The sequence below is a fragment of the Embiotoca jacksoni genome, unplaced genomic scaffold (genome assembly GCF_022577435.1).
Source record: "Embiotoca jacksoni isolate LCO1_2020_lvr unplaced genomic scaffold, fEmbJac1.0.p SCAF_12, whole genome shotgun sequence".
NCBI classification, from domain to species: Eukaryota; Metazoa; Chordata; class Actinopteri; family Embiotocidae; genus Embiotoca; species Embiotoca jacksoni.
This window is the reverse complement of record NW_027185252.1, coordinates 5,477,501-5,498,174: the sequence shown is the minus strand read 5'-3', so window position 1 is coordinate 5,498,174 and position 20,674 is coordinate 5,477,501. Positions and strand designations below refer to the sequence as shown.

At 40.3% G+C, this 20,674-nt stretch overlaps 1 protein-coding gene across 1 annotated transcript in view; it reads left to right on the top strand.

The window, feature by feature from the left end:
- The first annotated feature begins 284 nt into the window (after window positions 1-284).
- The window catches only part of arid5b (AT-rich interaction domain 5B), a 77,208-nt gene continuing 56,818 nt past the window's right edge, over window positions 285-20,674 (top strand). Inside the window, exons 1-3 of the mRNA XM_069144392.1 lie at window positions 285-348; window positions 688-942; window positions 11,253-11,487. Of these exons, the coding sequence (XP_069000493.1) occupies window positions 328-348; window positions 688-942; window positions 11,253-11,487 (511 nt within the window). The 5' untranslated portion in view covers window positions 285-327. The remainder of the gene's footprint in view (window positions 349-687; window positions 943-11,252; window positions 11,488-20,674) is intronic.

Sequence of the window (20,674 nt, the reverse complement as noted above, 5' to 3'; positions counted from 1 at the left end):
ATACAACTACCTCTCGCTGATTATTAAAATGTTTTATGATTTCATAGTTATATTGTAATATTTTGCCTAAACACACAATTGCACTGCGTAGAAATGCGCTGAAAGGGTCAGAATCACAAGATTTACTTCCTTAAATTAATACACAGACGCATGCAACGATTCTGGCAGTGTATTTAAAAATGAAACCAATTTTTCTGCGTACATTTTATTACTAAAACACGATGTTTTAAACTCTACAGAAATATGTCTCTTGCAGGACCTTCGGCAATCCATTCAAGCCAGCAAGTTTGGAGAGCGTGTTGAGTTTAATCAATTCATAACGTCGAGATGGAGCCGAACTCACTGAAGGTAACGTTTGTTATCGACTGTCGATTTATTTTATTTTCACATTGCGCTAATCGCCACCTTTAGGCTCTTGTAAACTGTACTCGTGTGCCAAATCCACAAAACTTTGACATAGTGCATTTAGTATGACCACATATGTGTCATATGTTGAACATCTAAAAATAGTTACATGATACTGATTATGTTCAGAAAACTGAGATCCCCTGATGTGATATTTGCCAGCCGTGCGTAATTGAAGCAGGATCGTTTGAAATGTTTATGTCCGATCGGTTGCGATTTGTTTACCAGTAGTGTCGATAAGCCATTCATTAATTTATCTGTTTGTCTTTTTCTCCTCCACAGTGGGTGGGCTCGTCTTGCGGTTTACATGGACCATATATATTCTATAAAGCCTTTAAATTTAACCGGGACGGCAAGCCGAGAATTCTGTCTCTCGGAGACTTTTTCTTCGTCAGATGTAAACCAGAGGATCCTATTTGCATAGCGGAGCTTCAGCTGCTCTGGGAAGAAAGAACAAGCAAGCAACTTTTATCAAGCTCCAAACTTTATTTTCTACCCGAGGATACTCCCCAGGGACGGACAGTCACTCACGGAGAGGTAGGAACATCAATTGCCTGACGAATAATCGTGAATCATTGGGATTTTTTTATTCGTGTCTATTTTCTCCGTGTTCGCGAGGATTTTATTAAACAGCATCTTTACTGCATTAGGAGTTGGCGGTGGATGTCTCCGGTGACAGAGGCATTCATAAACGCATGCATTGATACTGACATTGATGTATTCGAGCAGTAAAAGGAATGACCTGCAGCGGTATTTGTTCTCTAGTTTTACTTTAGCCTATTTGTCTATTGTGGTGTCAACTGCTGAATGTGCACTTGCCCAGCTGCGCTCAATAAGGCTGCCTCTGCGCTGTATGGGGTTAATTGTGATATAAAGGGGAAAATCCGCAAGAATCCTGCGCCTGGGCTCTGTCATTTCATTTCTTGGTAAAGCGTGTCAAATGCTGACATATGGGCGGAAATTGCGAAACGCTAATGAATGCATGGGATCAAACTGGCCCAGATCGGTCGCTACGATAGTTATTAGATATTTTGTAATGCCTGCTGATGTTGAAAGAGGCAGAGCGAGTCATAAAGCGTGGCGGAGCAAAGCCAGCGCTGACACGTTTAAACTACTCTCCACGCTTTGCATAATTTTCCATGTGAACATTTCCATCCTCAACAATGCGATATTGTCTGCTCACATTTGAGGCAGCACTTAAAACGCCTCTGTGTTACATTACGCTGTTGTTGGCACAGGAAAGCAATAGTTATGATTGACTGTGGCCATATGTGGCGCTTGTGATCCGGTTACATCGCTGCACTGAATGGCATTACTCTGATTATTGAGAGGTTTTTTTTTCCTCATAACGATGTGTTGTTTTCTCTCCGATACGACAACAGCACTTTAATTACTGCTCTCTGCTTTTGATCACTCGCGGCTGCGTGGAAATGATTCTCTGCTGCTGTTATATTGTTTATAGGGAAGGACAAAGCCGTGTTTGTACTTGACTCTTCCGCTGATGGTTTACTTACATTCTTTCCTCTTGAGTAATAGAGTGGCTATCACATTTCCCTTTCATGAGAAAGGTGGCTATTTATGGCCTGCCGCTTAGACAAGCTATCATCCTTGTGAATTCTTCTATGAACGGGTATCATCTCCTGAAGCCCCCTCGCTTCAGTCGTTAACACGCTGCAATTATTTAGTAATTACTTTGAGTGTGTGCATTGCCGATTCTGAGGCCACACTTGCCCAACGAGATGTCAGCTCCGCCCCTTTCCCAAAGACGTATTTGCATTGCAAAGTGCTTACATTCCAGTCCATTGAGTATATCTGGAAAATATTATATTGAACTACCAGAAGGTCTGCGCTGCCAATGCAAATGAAATCTCACATTTTTTTCACATGAGGGGAAACACAGAAGGAAAAGAAACAAAAGTGAAATCATCTGCGTGAGTTTGTGTGTTTGTTAACAGTTAAATCATCTGAGGAGGAATGCAAGCAGTTTCCCTGCATAAATTATGCATTGCAGCACCCGATCCTGCGAGGTACACTTGCTTTGAAGTTGGACAGATTATAGAACAGACAAGACATTGAAATAATATAATTTGGGGATGAAATGTTTGAGTGCAATGAAGGTGCCTGCAGGCTGACCTCAATTAAAGGGCTTGTCAAACGTTCTGCTCTCAGCGAATCGCACTACTTACTATATATTACACAGTGGAAATTGCCCTGACAACTTCAAGTCAGTTTATGACCTTCACCGAGCCCATTCAGATTCTCGCTGACTTTGCTCCATAACACTAATCTGCACTGCATGAGTCAGCTAGGAGCGTTTACAGATGCAAGCCATAATCCAAAAAACAAACAGGAAGGGTGAACTGGCCCCACAAAAACATTAAAAGTCATTGGCGCTTAAACTCTGCCCCTGAGTGATCTGTGTGAAAAGGTAAACAAGAGAGAAGAGTTCATTTTTAGCTACGCTGAGAAGTGGAATTTACAAACTTCACATTAGTTATTTTTCTTCAGGACTGGGAGTGTATAAAGGCAGATTAATGGCTGTGGAGCCACACTGAACTGTAAATCTGTGATTGACTGGCTGGAAATCAGGAGTTCAAATTAGCCCAGTGACTCATACAGATATGAACTTGATAACTTACAGCTCTCAGGAAGTGTGCTGTTTTCATAAGGTTTTAATGCCAAATGGGCAGAGACAGCGTCAAGAGGTAAAGCACCAGCTTGGTCTCATTGTGGCTTTGAACGTTTTTTTTTTTTGTTTTTTTTTCTTACATCATGTTTGATTTAGTCTTGAAAATGTTCACACAACATAAAACAGAAACAGTGTGACTTATGACATGTAAACAGCTGGTGCCGGGTCGCTCCCTTTCTCTTAGAAATCACGCCTTGTATCTTCTAGATAGCTATTATCTCAAGCCTGGAGCCAATATCCTTCAAATACCAACAGGCATCACTTTTTTTCCAAGACATCCGAACAGTCTCATATTGAAGCAGCTTTCTAGAATTGGATTACTGATTCACTTGTGTTCTCTGTGCTGAGGTATGATGTAATTTCCTGGTTATTTCTCAGGTATTTGTTTGCTCACAGCCGCTCCTGCGCTATGTTTGCCATGTTTTGCTGTGCCATGCAATGACAAGAGGAACTAACCCATGACCTACTGTGCTTGTTTTTCTTCTGTCACAGGGTTGGGGGTCAATTCCTTTTAAACGCAGCCAGCTTTAGATCCAGTCAGCTTTGGCTGGAAATAATGATTCATTGAATAAATGCAGCTCTCGGCGCCTGTGTTTGCTGACTAGTTGATAAACAGATCCAGAGAAGTTTTATTAATCTATTTATACCAAGTTAATTATTAAGTCCATATGTGGAGGAAACTCTACTTTTAATTGTATCTCGGCCTGACAAGCGGTGTTTACCCCCACCAGTTGAGCTCAGCCTGCTCTTTAAACAGGCTTTGTGTCGGGTTGCTCACCCATTATGACAAACCCTCTATTGGGGCCTCTGCTCTATTTGTCTGCCTGCAAACTGCCACTGACTAAACAGTCACATGTGTTTTAAAACTCATTGAGTTATTTCTTCTCACTCCAAATGGCCTGCTTCTCTCGCTGGTAACGCTGTGATACTTTCTGTTTTCGGACTCCCCATTTTTCAGGAGAGAGCTGTTGTAGAAAACAGCTCACCACACACACATACACACACACACGCGCACGCACGCACACACACACACACACACACACACACACACACACACACACACACACACACACACACACACACACACACACACACACATTATTGTATACTCTGCTTCAGGCGGTTAATTGCCTATGCTTATCTTATACTATATATCCCACTTCACCGCAAATACAGCAAGGCACTCTTAATGGGAATTCACAACCGCAGAGAATATTTCTGGATCATGTTATATTAATGTGCTATTATCATCACCTCTGATTTCATCTGACCTCTCTTCTCCTCTATTCTGTCCCTCTAGCTGACAAGGCTTTGGCACACACACACACACATGCGCACACACACACACACACACACACACACACACACACACACACACACACACACACACACACACACACACACACACACACACACACACAACACACACACAACATACACACACTGACAGGCTTGGGACTGCAGCAGTAGGCCAGTATTGATTGCTGTGGAAAACACTTTGGCATGCATCCAGAGCCATTTCTTCAGTACATGGCAGTAGTCCATGCATGTGTTTCAGTGCTTGGAAAGCCAGCTTGTAGGGAAATTAGATTGTATTCATTTGCTGCTTCTTTGATTTTTCCTAAGGGAAAAACCCTGAATGGGTAATTCAGGCATCTGGGATGCTGGTTGAGTTAAGTGTAAGTGGCTTAGATATGCGACCAGCATTTTGATGGATAAGGTCGTTCTGCTGAATGACTTGAGTGTAAATGTGATAGGGCACATTTTTACAGTGATTTTTTTCTTTTTTTTTTTTCTTTTAGTGCGTCCATAGTGCTCTCTTGTCTTGGCCGGTGTGTGCATTATACCAAATCTCTCCATTCACGCAACAATGGCAGGAATTTAGAGGTGGTGGTGGTGGTGGTGGTGGGGTGTTTAGTGTGCATGTGTGGCACGCGCGTATGTATGCCTCCTCCTGCCGCAGAACAAGTCATTAACTCTGAACACTGCCCTCCAGTGAATTCCTCACCATTGCTGAAATAGCATGTAAATTATTACCAGCTTTTTAGGATAGTGTAATTTAAAACCTTTAAAATGTAATACTCTGGACTTCAAAGGCTATAAAAAAAAAACACAAACATTCAGATTCTGTTCCTTTTTGCCAAATTGTTTTGTGTCTTTGCAGCCTAAGTAATGATATGTTACAGCAGCGCCTGTTTGTCAACACACAAGAGACTTTTGGTGCTCTTCAGCTCGTTGTTTTTTTCCCACTTTGTCATTGACTAACCACTTGAACAGGCAAACATTTGCCTTGATGCATGACTCCAGTGCCCCCAGCTACAGTGGATCGTTATTATAACCTTTGAGGAGAATGCAGCCACAGACGAGGCGCTCTTGCTTAATACTCCAGACAATGTTTTTAAATCTTTAACTCACGGTTTCTGTGGTATCATCAGGCGTTTTTGTGTGCGTGTGCATTTGCCAAAATACAAGGATACAAAGCTGCAGTGATTCAAGGGAGCTGACGCAGCTTTTTCGTGGTGTCACCTTACATGATGGATGCCTCACCCACCTTCAGAAAAGGCTTTGAAAACCCCTGTTATCTGCCTATTTTCCGATGTCATTATAACTGCAAAAAGAATGCTAAGTTCATATATCAGCCCGGCTCATGTGAAAGCAATCTCTTAATGGAATCAGTGAATAAAAGATGAGTGCAGCACCCCGCCGATCTTACAGCAACTTTTATGCATATGAATAAACTGCATGAATTAAGTGGCAGAACACTATGTACAATAACTCTCACCTCTTAAATGCCGTACCTTGAACTCTTTGTAGTCTTAAGGCAAGTCTCAGAAAACATACTCTGATTCAATTGTCCCTGGCTCACTCCCCAGAGCTCCTTTTTAATTCCCAGATAAGTTTGTTTTGGGACACTGAAGCCAAGGTCAGTCATGGGGAGGGGAGATAGATAATGAACTCATATTGTGTTTCATACCCTCGTTCTCTCTCTCTCTCTTTCCTTCTTTCCCTCCACTTCTCTTCCTCTCTTGCCCTCTCTGTCTCCTCATTGTCCATGTCACCATGTCCATTACTCAATTACTAATCTCCTTTGGCCTTAGGAATTCCAGCGCTGACCTCTCTGAGGCAGCAGGCTGAAACCTTCCCAGCATAACAGGAGCACAGAGTATGTGTATGTATGTGTGTGTGTGTGTGTGTGTATGTGTGTGTGTATGTGTGTGTGTGTGTGTGTGTCAATGTGTGTGCCCACGTTATAGAAAGACACCCACCCACTGGGATGGTGCACCCCTTGACTTCCAAGCTGAAAGTCCTGTCTGAGCGATGAGACGCTCCGCCGCAGAACGCTGACAGTCAGGAATGCCTGCCTCAGTGTTCGCGCACAGTGGCGTGGATTTCTCGCAGAGAATTGTTCGGAGTGATATGGAATATTTCAGGGTGCATTGTTTCTAATTGGATCACCGAATATAGAATCGGGAACGTCCCTCATGTGCTGTTTTTGCCACCAGAACCCCACCGCATCCATATAAATTGAATGATATGGATTTTAGTGAGTTTAATTTCAATGAGATTGCCGGAGTCATGGGTTGCTGGAACAGAGTTATCTACAGTTTCACAGCAGAAGTCTGTTTTTTTTCCCCCCTGCTTTCAGTCCATTATGTGCAGTCATAGCAATAAATTCACTCAGTAATGTTTTTGGAGATATCATGCTGCTGCAGTAATAACATGAATTATTGATAGTAGAATGGAGACAGAATGTAACATTTAGCTGTTAATGTGTTACCTTACATTTTTAACTTCAACCATAAAAGGAGCAGTTAGTGTGTCTATGTGTTTATTGATGTACCCGAGGTAAAATGACACCAACACATAAGATATTTAGTGCAGGATTCAGAGCGTATAAATGCTTTTAATGCATGTGTGTAGGAAGTGTCACTGAAATGACACCATGCTGTTTGGTATGTTGCTGATGTGGAGTGTCACCTTTTGGCTGTGGGCTTGCAGTCCTCTGACCTATATTATCAAGTGGCCTGCTGGCTGTGTCTGCCGCTTTGCTAAACTATCAACTGCCTAAGTCGAAATGACAGCACAGTGTGGATGGGCGGCATTTACAGAGGAGCGAGGCCCCGAGTTTCCAAAGCACATCTTTGAAGGCCAAAATCCAAGCAGTGAGTCGAAGACCCCTGCAATGCTGCTGAACACTGCTGGAAGGTTTCATCTCAGTAGAGTTACAGTGAAGCAATCAGTCACTTAATAGCTTTGACAGAAAATTACTCCACAGCAATATTGGTAATAGATTCTTCATTTAAGTTGTTAATAATAATTTGCCCAATTATTATTCCTAAACTGTTCCACATGTACTACTGGTGGTAGGTAAGGCTCCACCTCGTGGTACACGAGCCCATCTGAAAAGCTGAAAAATCGCACTCCAACTTACATACTCAAATTTTTATTACAGACAACCGTCATTACACATAGACATCACATTATGATGAAGGAATTAATTAGTTGATTTAAATCATTTTGAAATAAAATTTGCCCCTGCTTGGTGACTTTTTGACGTAGGATGAAGCTAACATTAGCTTGATGATGTTGATGTTTTTATTAATCAGCATTAATGGAATTTTGAAATTACTACAAAGTCCTAAAAACTGTTTATAAGCAGGTGACAACACTGGACCTGACAGATCAGACGACGCCTATCTAATTTTAGCTGCAGAGTGATGCCACATCTACCAATAAATGTTGTTGTTTGTTATTTAGCCCTGCTGAGGCTACTGCGTGGTTAAATATGTCAATTTTATTTCATGTAAAAAACTGTTGGTATGTGTTGGTAAATTCAGTTTGGTTCGGGAACCTTTGGTCTATCCAATTCCCAAGTTGATGCTTTTAAATTTCTTGTTTTGCCCAACCTACAGTCCAAATCCCAAAGATATTCAGTAGAAAACACTCACATTTAAGAAAGCACAACCAGAGGATATCTGTCACTGTTGATCAGCAGCTATCAAAACAGTAATTTTCTGTCTCTTGGATCTCAAACATTCACTGGTCCAGCTTCTTAAATTTGAATAATTTCTGCTCTTTCCAGCCTACCTGAGTGTTTGGCCCAGACATCTGCTTGGGTTCTGGCTGTTTGGCCACACTGCATTTTTCTCAATGTAGTGGCAAACCAGGTTGGTGCAATGCTGTTGTGATCGTTTCTCAATAATTGACTGGGGCTGGCTGCTTCTGAGAAACCCTTTACACAGAAACACAGCCCATTTCTTAATTCTACAGTATTTGACTGCACGTTTCTCAACCAAATCTCATGACTTATGCAAACCACAAGCCAATATTCATCTTCCTGCTCCAGCTCGCAATCTTTGGCTGACGTTAAGTTGGCTGGTAAAGCAAAAAGAAAAGGCAAAGAAAAACAGTCTATGGCAAAGTTAATGGATGTAGCCTGTTTTCAGAGCTGTGCCTCTGTTCATAGACTGATTATATTCTGGACTGTGTTGACAGCTGCTGAATTGCGCTCACCTGTTGTGTTTTGCTCTCAAGCTGAACAAGTCCCCAAACAGGATCTGTTGACACTCACACAAGGCACTGTGTCATTCAACTGATTAATATAGAGGGAATGGCTGTGTGCTTTTAAGGTTTGCTGTGTGTATGCTCTGGTGTGTTATTGGAATACTTGAAGGATTGCTGTTTGACTCATCCTGTGCATCACCAGCAGAACATTCAGCGCATTGTTTTGTTGCTTTGAAGGGACTCGACCGAATTATCTTATGGTATTGTTTCTCTATGTACAGTCAACAGATTGCATCAAAGTACAGTAGATAATGCTGTGGAGATACAGTACAATGTGGTTTTTGGCTGGAGGCTGAATGCTATTTACTGTTCCTCTGCATTATTGAAATGGCCTGCTTTTCTGAAAGCAGAAACAGCAGTCAGTTTTTCATTGCATGGAAAGCCGGTTACAACCACCCGCCACTACTTGACAGCTGAAGACAGCTCATTATAAGAAGACCGAAAACCCATGTTTGATGTTTCTACTTAGTGAGGGAGGCACAGCTATATCAAGCTATCCCTTGCAGGCTTTTCCTTTATAAGGAAATACTGTCTCCAACTGGTTGGGATTTGATATGCCTGTAGTTGCAGATGATGTGAGAACTGAATATGGGTAATTGTATAGACAGAGCACTCGGGGAGAATCTGAAACGTTGAAAAGTCATGAGTTTGTTTTGAGGATGTGGTGACAAAATAACAGAAACACTTTGAAATAATCTGTTCAAACATGCAGCTTAAAATGCCGTAAAAGGCTAATCTTAACATTTAAAGCTTCACAAAGGCAGGATTTTCCGCAGAGTTGGATTTTTATTGGATTGTTTAAGTGCACCTTTATAACGTCTAGCCTCTACTTACACACATAAATATGTCAATATGACATAAATGAGCGTTATTTTAATGCCAGTAATATATAAGCTCATGGGGGGGGGGGGGGGGGTGCATACAGGCAGTCAGATGCCTGGTAAATTGGAGATAACTAAGGTAAACATCAGAGACCCACTCAGTGTGTCTGCGTTTCTGCCTGTACACATCTGTCCTCCAGATTTCCCTGTTTCTGTAATAGCCATCTTACAGCACAGCTCTCTATTCTGTTGGTAACAAGCACTTCAGCCATTAGCCCTTCAAATGGAAACACATTTAAGCATCCCCGCTTCCTTCCCTCTCCACTGGACTTGTAGTACGAGAGTTATTAAAAGGGCCTGAATCAACCTTAGAAAAAAAAAAAAGGATTGCAGCACTGAAGGGAGAACAAATCTTATTAAGTAAGCCAACTGAACAGACTAAAGCATGTGCACAAGACCTTACCTCTGTGTCAACTATGCACATCAGTGCTATAGATTTACATTTATAGTTTCCCGACAGTGCCACGTTGGTTTTATTGTGCGTCAGAGAGACCTCTGGCACACAGCTTTTTCCTGTTCATTCATTACACTCTCACCGCGACAAATTACATTTCATCCGCTCTTCTGCACTTTGAAGGTGCAATCAAAGCCACTGAGTGTGACTTGCTATTTAAAAGCGTAAAATCTCAACATTCATGGTGAATATCAGGAGCCCGACTTCCTAAACGCTAATCAAAAAGTCTAAAACACCTACGTCCTCGTTGACATTGATTTAACTCCTGGCATAAATTCAATTCAGCAATCATCCGCATCATCCATATTCATGCTGCTGTAATTTACTTACATTAATGTGCATCCACAGCCATAACGCTACTTGATGCACATACCAATTTAGCTGATAAATAAGGACGTTCTGTTGTTGGTCCTGTTTACTCTGCTAGCTTTGATTTGGATTCCAATTTTAATCCTGTTTTTTAACCAGCCTTTGACTTTGATTATTTTCATCTTAGTTAAAGTCCACTGTGACTTAGTTATCATATGATTTGATGCAGTATAGTACTATTAATCAACACAGTAGTATACACAGTATATTGTCTCAAATATTTGCTCAATATTGATGAACAATAAAATGCTGTTTACATAAGCTGTATCCTATTTCATACTGTAATATCACAACCATATATCTTTAATAATATGACTATTATGTGTAATTATTGCTTTTACTTTTGATAATTTAAATACTTTTGGATGATATTAGTTGTGTACTTTTACCAGGACTTTCACTTGTATGGGAGTATTGTATATATATTTGGATCTGAATACGAATAAAGTATTTATAGTGTATAATGGTCTGATGTGACTTGAGATGTCAAAAGAAATGGTAGGTACCGTAAGTTTTGTAGCCTACACCTTTTAGTTCTCTGTAAAAAATACTGTCTCAGAAGTTTTATTGTTTGCTTATGTGCCGTTTTGTCGGGAGTAATTGTCCTTTTTTTTTGTTAGTTTGTTTGGTGTTTTTTTCTAATCTATTAAATCCAAATTAGTTGTGTAATTATTCACAGACCAGAGTTGTTTACTGTCAATCTCAGTTATTACTGGAAGAATAGCATGTCTGCATACTTGGAGATGTGCTGTTTTGAAATGTTTATGTGTCTGTTCAAACACATTTCAGAGTCATGAAACTGTGGTTGAAGTAAATGAAGCATTAACTTTTCACAGCTGCATTTATGTAACTCCTCGTGTTCTCCTGATTCTGCCCGGCCTCTTTTCAGCACGAGGTGATTGCTGTATCTGAGAAGGTGATTGTACGGCTGGAGGACCTGGTGAAGTGGACGGTACCAGACTTCTCAGGATGGGCCAACGGTCTGAAAGCCGAGCCTCTGAAACCTTCCGTGCTCCGGGAGCTGGGGACCAACGGGAGGCGGGAGGCCCTGCACCGCTACAGGGAGAGCACCCTGACCAGCGGACTCAACTTCAAGGATGTCCAGAGGGAGAGAGCACAGCTAGGTGAGCGCAAGGAGAAAACTCAATTTCTTTTTTTTTCTTTTTTTCCCCCGTACATTTCCAAAGGTTACTGCAGTGTTTCAATTTTCTCCGGGCTGTTGTGTTGAATGTTTATGTATTTGTGTCCTGTGTTCGCCATAAATCATCTTACGTTTATTGTCCTTTGGTTGGTTTAACAAGTGTTGTTTTGACTGGAGTAATTCATCAGTATGTAGTTGGAATTACTCCCGATATAATGAGCTGAGAATCACACTAATAGAGGCAGGCTAGAGGTAATGGCAGCGTGTTTGCCAGCACATTACCATCTTACAGTGTAACAGCTCTGTTTTCTGAGTGTGACAACAACAAAGACAGCATTGCAAAAATCACATAATTCAACTGGCAGCGTCTTTAAATAATTGAGTCACATCAAACTGTCTAAAGCACCTCTGATACCGTCTTATCCATCAGTTCAGATCATAATTGGCTGTGTAGCTCCGCAGCTTTAAGGATCATTGCTGTGCGTGTCTGAATGGTTGTCTGGTGTATTCATCATGTACACTATGCCATTAAGCGTCAGTGAATGCTCAATTCTTGAACCGGGCTCTTGGGTTCTCACTACAGCATTAACCATGAATCAGGCCCAACATAAAGCTGGATGTCTCTGTGGATGACTCATGCGATGCAAATAGGAAACTCTGGCATTTGAGTCTAATAATCAGTAAGAACATTATGTTCCCTTTGAAGCTGTTTCCCACTTATTTTCCTCTCTCTCTCACATGGCTGTGATGTAATGCCTAATGCTGATTATACTGGTATTAGATAGCATAGCAAACATGCTAAAAATACCAGTACAATTGTAGTGCCGCTTGTCGGGTTATCCTGCTGATTTAAACCACAATTTTAGCTCCAGTGCAAATCACGTTTTTTTCCCCCTAAAGCCTAGGCGGAAGTGAAACTGCTACAGGCTTAAAATTATGTGACAATTTCTGTAGAAAATGGTGATTTATTGATGAGTCTTGTGGTGTTTTCTTCCGGGAAGAGAGGCTGTTTTTGTGTGCGTGTGTGTTTCTGTGTGATGCTGTAATGCCCTTGATTACTCGACATTGCTCGAATCTCATACGCAAAAAGGACAAGAAGATCAATGATGAATGCTTTGTTGTTATTCCAGTAATCAATATTGTGTGAATGCGCTTGTGGGTGTGGGTGTGATTGCTTGCATTCATAAATAGACATGGCAACGGACTTCTTAAATGGTATTATGTTCCATATCTTGACTTTCTACAAATGCGCTGTACGGTTTAGATTTTATAGTTTTAACTGTTTTCGGTGCAATAACCTCACGATAACGCTATTGTTACTGAGCGGCTGAGTGTGTGCGTGTGTGCACGCGTGTTGCTAATGAGCAGCGCTGCCGTTAATGACTCCATCAGGCTGTTTCTAAATGCACTTGTCACTCCGATGGGACACTACGCCAGAGAATCTGCCCACTCAGCAGAACGGGCTCAGACTCTGGCAGGGCACCAGAGACACACACACACACACAGACTTTGACACACACATATACACACACACACATCCGTACACACGTGCTACACACCGACAATCAGTGGTGTGCACTCACTTATGTTTGTTTGTTCACTACATCTTTGGCGCGTGTCAGTTGTTGACAGTCTAACAATATGAGAGGGGCAGGGAATTTGGGAGAGAGTGAGAGAGATCACTTATTCATCAAGGCAAATGAACGTTACTGAGCAAGGGGTTTGGATAGAAATATGAAATATGCCACTGCAATGCTGCTCGATGCCAAAATGAAATATTCATACCACAGCAGCTGCAGATCAGATATAGCATTAAAGGGTCCTGTAGCTGAATGTCTGTAATTCTGTGTAATATGATGGCGATTTGACTAAACTGACTCTTTTATGACAGATACAGTGCTAGGTTTTTTTTTTTTTTGTGATAGTTTTAGCCCGCAGCGGCTGCTCGCTGTATTGCTTGAATGATGTATTTGCTGATTGTTATTCTCAGGCTGATGTGTAACTATGTCAGAAGAATTGGACTGTTCCCCATAACAGGATACTGCAGCAATACCACAAGCTACACAGAAAACCATTGTGAGCTAAAGAGCAATAAAATGTGCCATTGTTATCGAGGGAAACTGCTTTTCTTTTTTTTCCAAGTGTATATCCTAACTTTTCCTGGCATGCTGCCAATGTGAATGAAGCACACTATTATGTACTTGTGTCTCACAAATGTGAAAAATACAAAGACAAATGTGTCTCAAACAGACGGATGACAATTGTTGTTTTTTCGTGATCTGTATTACACGAGGCATTAGGGTTTGCAAGGTAACAAAACTCTGCATCTTGTTGTCAGAAAAGTATAAAAACTGAAACCAAAAGATTCCTGCATAAAGTCAAGTAATTAATTAGAAACAGGTGACCTTCGCTGCAGTACTGCACCACTGATTGCTCAAATAAAAGCTTCTGAGGCAGAGAAACGATTGGTGTCATAATTCAAATTCCAGCTGTAGTCAGGCCTCATGACAAAGGGCTTTCCAAGAGTGGCAGAAATGGAATAACATTGAGTCCTTTAATAATGTATATAAAAAAGATTTGTTTTGTAAAGTTTAAGAAGTTCAAATCCTTCTGTTAAGGGACTACTTAGACATTTTGAGATATATGCTTAAATACTTCCTTAATTAGATGAGAAGATCAACAATATCGTCATGCTAAATGTGACGCTACTGCAGCTAGTTAGCTCAGCCTAAGATATAAACTGAAAACAGAGGAAAACGCAGCATCGCGCTGTAAAGTGTTGAACTACTATTTTATGCACGGTTTATTGTTTTTTCAATGATCCCCAGTAGTTAAAAACTCAGTTATTAGCCCTTTTGTGGTCCACAAAGGACATTTAATTACATGAAACATACAAATTTAATGGGATTGCATACGTTTCCCATAAATTCCAAGGCACAAAGATAACACTGTGCTACCGAGAGTGATGTATGGTATTTTGCAGTCCTTATGTAATCTGTAATGTAATTCACTTAATCAGGTAATGCAAACTGTTCAGTCAGTTTATCATGTAGGCTATTGGAGTGAGTATTAGTGCTTCTTTTTACAGTTCAATCCACCAGGGATGGCTTGCCAGGGAAGTTTACATTCTGCCCCTCTATCTCTCCCCAGAGGACTGGCCTGATTCTTTTTTTCTTTTCTTTTTTTTCATTGCTGCCTGACGAAATTGGTTTCTGGTCGTATAGTACGAGGCCGCGCGTTTGAGAGCCGTATCTGCTGATACAGTTTGTTGGCTTGTGCCAGGAGAAACAGAGAGCTGCAGAAAGAAAATAATAAAAAATTAAAAAAACAACAAAAACAGAAAGGATGGCTCTTGCTCACAAAATAGCTCAATAGGATTTCTGTCCTGTCTTTCTTCAATTCAAGCCCTCAGTGCGGAAGCCAGTGAGGAGATTGTGAGTTGAAATGACGCGGGGGATTACACAAAGTCATAGCTTGTGACTCCTGCATTCAAAGAACATAGATGGTGTTCATGACACCTGCCCCCACCTTGAGTATCATCTGTAGCTGGTTCATCCCTCGGAGCGACCAGGATCAGGGTCCTCTGAGAAAACACTGAGAGCGATGAGCCATGCTGGCAAGAAAAAACATACAGTGAATTGCGTAATAGTTCGCCCACCTCTTTGACTTTTTAATACTATTTTTGTGCTGCATCAACTTTTGAAAAATGAATGATAAAAACATTAAAATAATATTATCGGCCATTTTTTTTTTTTTTTTTTTTTTTTTTTTTTTATCTCTGATAAATATATGCTTCCTGAAGGGCTGCTTAAAATATGTTGTAATTCTAGTGTTTGACCCACAACTCATATAGTGGATCTTGGAAAGGTTGAGTGTGCATGATGGATTATATATCCCAAAACATTAACATTTTCATGGGGTATTCAGTTAGCGATGAAAATGAAGGTCACTTGTTATTATTATTATTCAAGGAAATACATGTTTGTCATGCAGCTCTTTGCTGTATGAAAAGCTGCAAATAGTTCACTCTGATTGATGCTCCCCATCCAAAACCTCCATCAATGTCCAGAGTCAAATTTCACGACAGAGATTTGAATCAAAGTGCACTTTGTTGTGAATTGTATGCTTAAATGAATTAATTTATGGATCCCTCCCCGCCCCCCCAATAATCCATAATAACTGACCTTCATCACCATGCATGCGGTACATTTCAGGCTATATTCATTTGTCTAAAATGGACTTACATATTCACAAGGAGCAATTTGTAGTGCAGCGATTTGCTCAAGGGTACGATATGAACAAATGATGTCAGGGATCAAACCACCAAATGATACAATAAATGGCTGACCTTTACTGCAAACTAATCTGTATAATAATCACATTATAGGCAGTTCTTTAATTCCTGCCTTATATACAGGATGTGCTGCTCTATGTGATTCACAGTAGACTAGTTTTGAACGTAGTGTGCAAAAAATAAACATGTTTGACCAGTTTATACAAACAGGAAATGATACTTCAAACTGCAACTTCTTATTGCCAATTTAAAGGATGGGTTAATGTTTTTATTACCTCAAACTAATATGTAGCTTTTGCATTGTGAGTTAATTCTATTAAGTGAGTATCTTCTCAATTAATATATCATCTGGACAATTTTATTGGCCTATTACAGATATAACGGTACCGGCGTATATGTTGGCGTGGTGTAAATTAGTAGTTGTTATATTTGTGTGTTTGTGCTTTATAGTTAGTTATAATCAATAAATTCCCAGTGAAGTTTACTGTTTCAATGCACTATAAACTGTAAAATATCCTGCCTTTATTATATCTTTGTCACAGGTATGAAAATAGTTTTATAGCCACATTTTAGGGATCATTGCAAAAGAAATTTCTGTAAATAATTTACCTGCAGCATATTTATAAAAACAAATCGGTTGATATATCAATAGGCCTGTATGCATTTCCTTCCCCCTCCTGATATTAGTATTCCAGTATCAGTCGGGCTGTTGTATCTTCTCATTATTTTAGTTCTTTGTTTCCTGGATGTTGTTTCTGTGTTGAGCTGCAGCAGACAGACAGCAACACAAAAAAATACATTCTTTCTAAAAAAGACGAGAACTTTGAGTGCCCCCTTTTTTTCTTTGTGTGTTGCATCACACAATCATAGGCAATCATAGTGTACACCAACGGCACACTGCAGCTTTTAAGTGTAAATGCTGACCTTTGTTGAGTACATTTAGTTTTGTCACTTTTTTGTCACTTATATTGATTGAGCTTGAAGGCACAATAGTCCAGCGAGGCACGTAGCTGCTGTTTCAAGATTCTTTAACAGCCTCGCCCGCTCGGGGATAGAACCACTGTATTTCTCTCTGATGCAACATCTGATCTGTATGCCAGGCTTGGCACATATACCCGAGCTGATATCCTGACAATATTTCAGTCGGAACATTTCAATTTGATGTAGAGGATAGATTCTGTCCCTTTTCAGAGCGTCACTGAATGTTTATGTGGGTAGGAACTTGTGATAAGGAAACAGACAGATGCTGTCTCCTCATGGTTGATTTGTCTTGGTGACAATACAGAACAATATTTGGGACTTTGAGTCACTATCACACGTGGAACTGTTTTATATTTCGACTGCGACGTGGGAAGGAGTGAAGCGGCTTCCTGGAAAAGATAAAGACAACGGGGTTGTTGTGTTACAAGAGTAATAGTATGTTGTGACTCTGACGGAGAAAGAATGCCGTGCTTTTGTAAGACACACTACCGCTGTACTCCTCCGTTCAGAGTATGTGGCAGATTGTATCGTTTGCACTTGTTTGCTTTCCGCCCCTCAAACATATTTGCTTCCCCTTCTGCTTTTTACGTGGAACTAATTTGAGAAACTGTACAAAATCCCTTTTTTGAAGTAATTTAATGGAGTGTTTGTATTGATTATGTGCCTCTCTCACTCCCTCCCCTTTTCTGTCCTCCTCTGGTATGCTTTATTTTTTCCCTTTTTACTGGGTTTATGGCAGTATCTTCTTCATTATGCTCAGACCTGTAGGAGAGAGAATCACAAGCTGTTTTTCCTCACTGATGTGCTCATATCATTAATTCCCTTCTGACTGTGGCCTGGCCGGAAGCCAGAGAATTCTAAATCTGTAAGCAGTAAATTGTGTGCCGGGGTGGAAAAATCTATTAGATGTTTGAGCATGCCTCGAATTTGAATGGGAGAGAGAAAGACACACTGTGAGAGAGAGAGAGAGAGAGAGAGAGAGAGAGAGGGGGGGGGGGGGGAGAGGGAAAGAGACCACCCAACACAGGAGCCATATCCTGTTATGGCTCACATCGTAATCAAATTCAGCTTCTTTGGATGGTTATGGTCATCAATAATTCGTGTTATTTTATTTCTGGAATGTCACATAATGTGTTTTTCGACTTGTGTTAGGGAGGGGTGGGGTGGGTAGTGGGTGGTGGGTGGTGGTGGTGGTGGTGAGGTGTGGGGGGCTGCAGGCTGGTGGATGGTTAAACAATGAGAATGGCCTCAGAGGAAATGAAGAGCTCCGTCTCTCCATTAGGGAGGTCTGAAACAACAGTTGTGTCTCTTCTCTCCATTAGTCAGGTCTGGAACAACAGAGATGCTATTGATGTGACCTCTGCCAGGCATCTTAAATAGACAGAAATGTAGTGACTTGCTTTCATAATCCACCAGCTCTTCTGCCTCTGAATCCCTTATAGATGTATTATTTATTGCATTTTCTTCTATTGATTCTGTTGTTATGAAAAGCTTTAAAATCTCGAGGTTTTATCTAAGACTGTTGATTTAGGAACATTTGTTTTCTTCTCTTAAACAAATTGCCTGTTCCAGTAGTCTGACTCATACCTAAGTGTTATCCAACCAGCAGGCTTTTTGGAGAGATTTCTATATCAGTCAAAATATGATGCTCATTTAAAGGATTACAGCAACATTAATATTTCAGCTCAAGAGTTATTGTTCATCTCCCCCTGATATGTTTCTTTATGCATGGCAGCCTCACATTCTGCCTTCACACAGATAGATATGGATTTTATGCTGCTCAGTAGGCAATCTCAACATCACAGACCGTACAATTATAACTTTGCATATTTTATGAGCATGCCAGTCCATCTCCTTTATGAACGCAAGTAAAACTGTCCTCCCCTGGACGCCCTGTTGTGCCTATTAGAAGGACTTGAAAGTCAAATCAACAACAAGGGTGCACAGCATGGAATAACATGAATGAATATGAACAGTGAGGGAATGTAACTGATTTACTTCAGTTCAGGTATTTGTACTTTGAGTTTTTAAGTTTCATGCTTCTTGATAATTCTACTCCATTTAGTTGAGACAGAATATTTGATTAGTTTATGAATTATTGCCAGCTACAACAACAAAATGCTTTTTAGATATTGGTGTATTAATAATCCAATAACATTAAGAGTATGATCTTATAATATTCTGCTTTAAGTATGCCCTGGCAGTTGTTATTTAAGTGGCATTAGTTAAAGGACTTTTGATGGATTGTTTTTACATTTCCTTCTTGGCAGTGGAACAAGTGTTCAGATCCTTCACTTAATAAAATATACAAATGTCACACTCTAAAAATACTCCACTGCAAGTTAAAATGCTGCATTCAAAACCTTACTTGAATAAAAGTATTTATGTATTAGTTGCTAAATGTATTTAAAGTTTTAAAGGTAGACGTACTCATTGTGCAGTAAAAGTCGCTTCCTGTGAGAACCACAAATCTAAAAAAAAGTCAACAAGTTCTGTTTTCTGTCATGTGACGATACATTTTCCAGCTAATCCAAGAGGGTTTTTCAATTTATTTATTTTAAGAAGTGGGAGAATTTTCTCAAGCCATAAATAAACACTTAATCTTCCAGTTCATCAGAAAAATTCTAATTCAAAATCAAAATACAAACTAACTATAGTCGTCAGACAAATGTAGTGGAGAACAAAGAATAATATTTGCCTCTGAGTGGAGTAAAGTGTAAAGTTGCATAAAATGAAAATACTCTTGTGAAGTACAAATACCTTCAAGTTATTCTGAAGTACAATACTTTAGTAAATCTACTTGGTTCCATGCCATTGCCGCTTATTTTTGCTTAAATTAATGCTTCTTCCATGACCGGATATCGTCAACCTCAGCTATTTCTGATCAAGTCACATGAACATAATTCAGATTACTACATTATCTTGGACGAGTAAACCTACTATACAAAGTGGAGACACGTTTAATTTGATACTGATGTCAATAATAAACAATAGATTTCCTCAGTGACTTCTCATAGGCTGCTTTTCTGTTATTGTTACTGTCTGTACGGTTCAGTCTGATGTCTAAACCTAAACACACATTTTATTGTGAGTTTCCAACTTAGTGTGAGAGTAAAAGATCCCATTCTGTCTCATGACAGGACCACAGACTTCAATCTTGGCTCAGGCATTGTAGTTACATGATTTAATACGATTGAACTGTGCACGTTGATCATAATAACTCAGCTCCTACAGCATGTTAGGCTGTGTGAACATTAAATACCCATTTAATTCTACTGTGGCGTTGCAGTGTTGGAGAAACACTTTCAGTCAGACCTGTGCCAAGGTAAAAATAGCTTTCGTTGCTGATTGCAGATCAGCTTCTCAACATCCACTTAATATCTTTCATAATCTGTAAGGGAGAACTGAGCAGAGGCACAGAGCCAGGCTGCAGGATATATACTGCTGTACACAGTGTAGAAGATAGGCTTTTAGCCCTGTAGAAATAACAGCGTTCATTTCACAGCACAGACGTAATGCGTTTTTCCCACATTGAAAGGTAATTGCAATGGGGGCTTTGACAGATTCCAGACCTTCGGTGGGAACAGTGTGTGTGTGTGTGTGTGTGTGTGTGTGTGTGTGTGTGTGTGTGTGTGTGTGTGTGTGTGTGTGTGTGTGTGTGTGTGTGTGTGTGTGTGTGTGTGTGTGTGTGTGTGTGTGTGTGCTCTCTGTTCACACATACTTGCTTGGGTACATAACTGCTCTTAATGCTTTTATTAAGCCAAAGAACTACAAATGACGTAATTTGTATCTGTAAAATATCTTGTGGCAGATGGTGTCATTTATTTTGGTGTCTTTGATATATTGACATGCCAGAGGAGTTGGATGCAGCGCCCTTGCTGCAAACAATAGATCA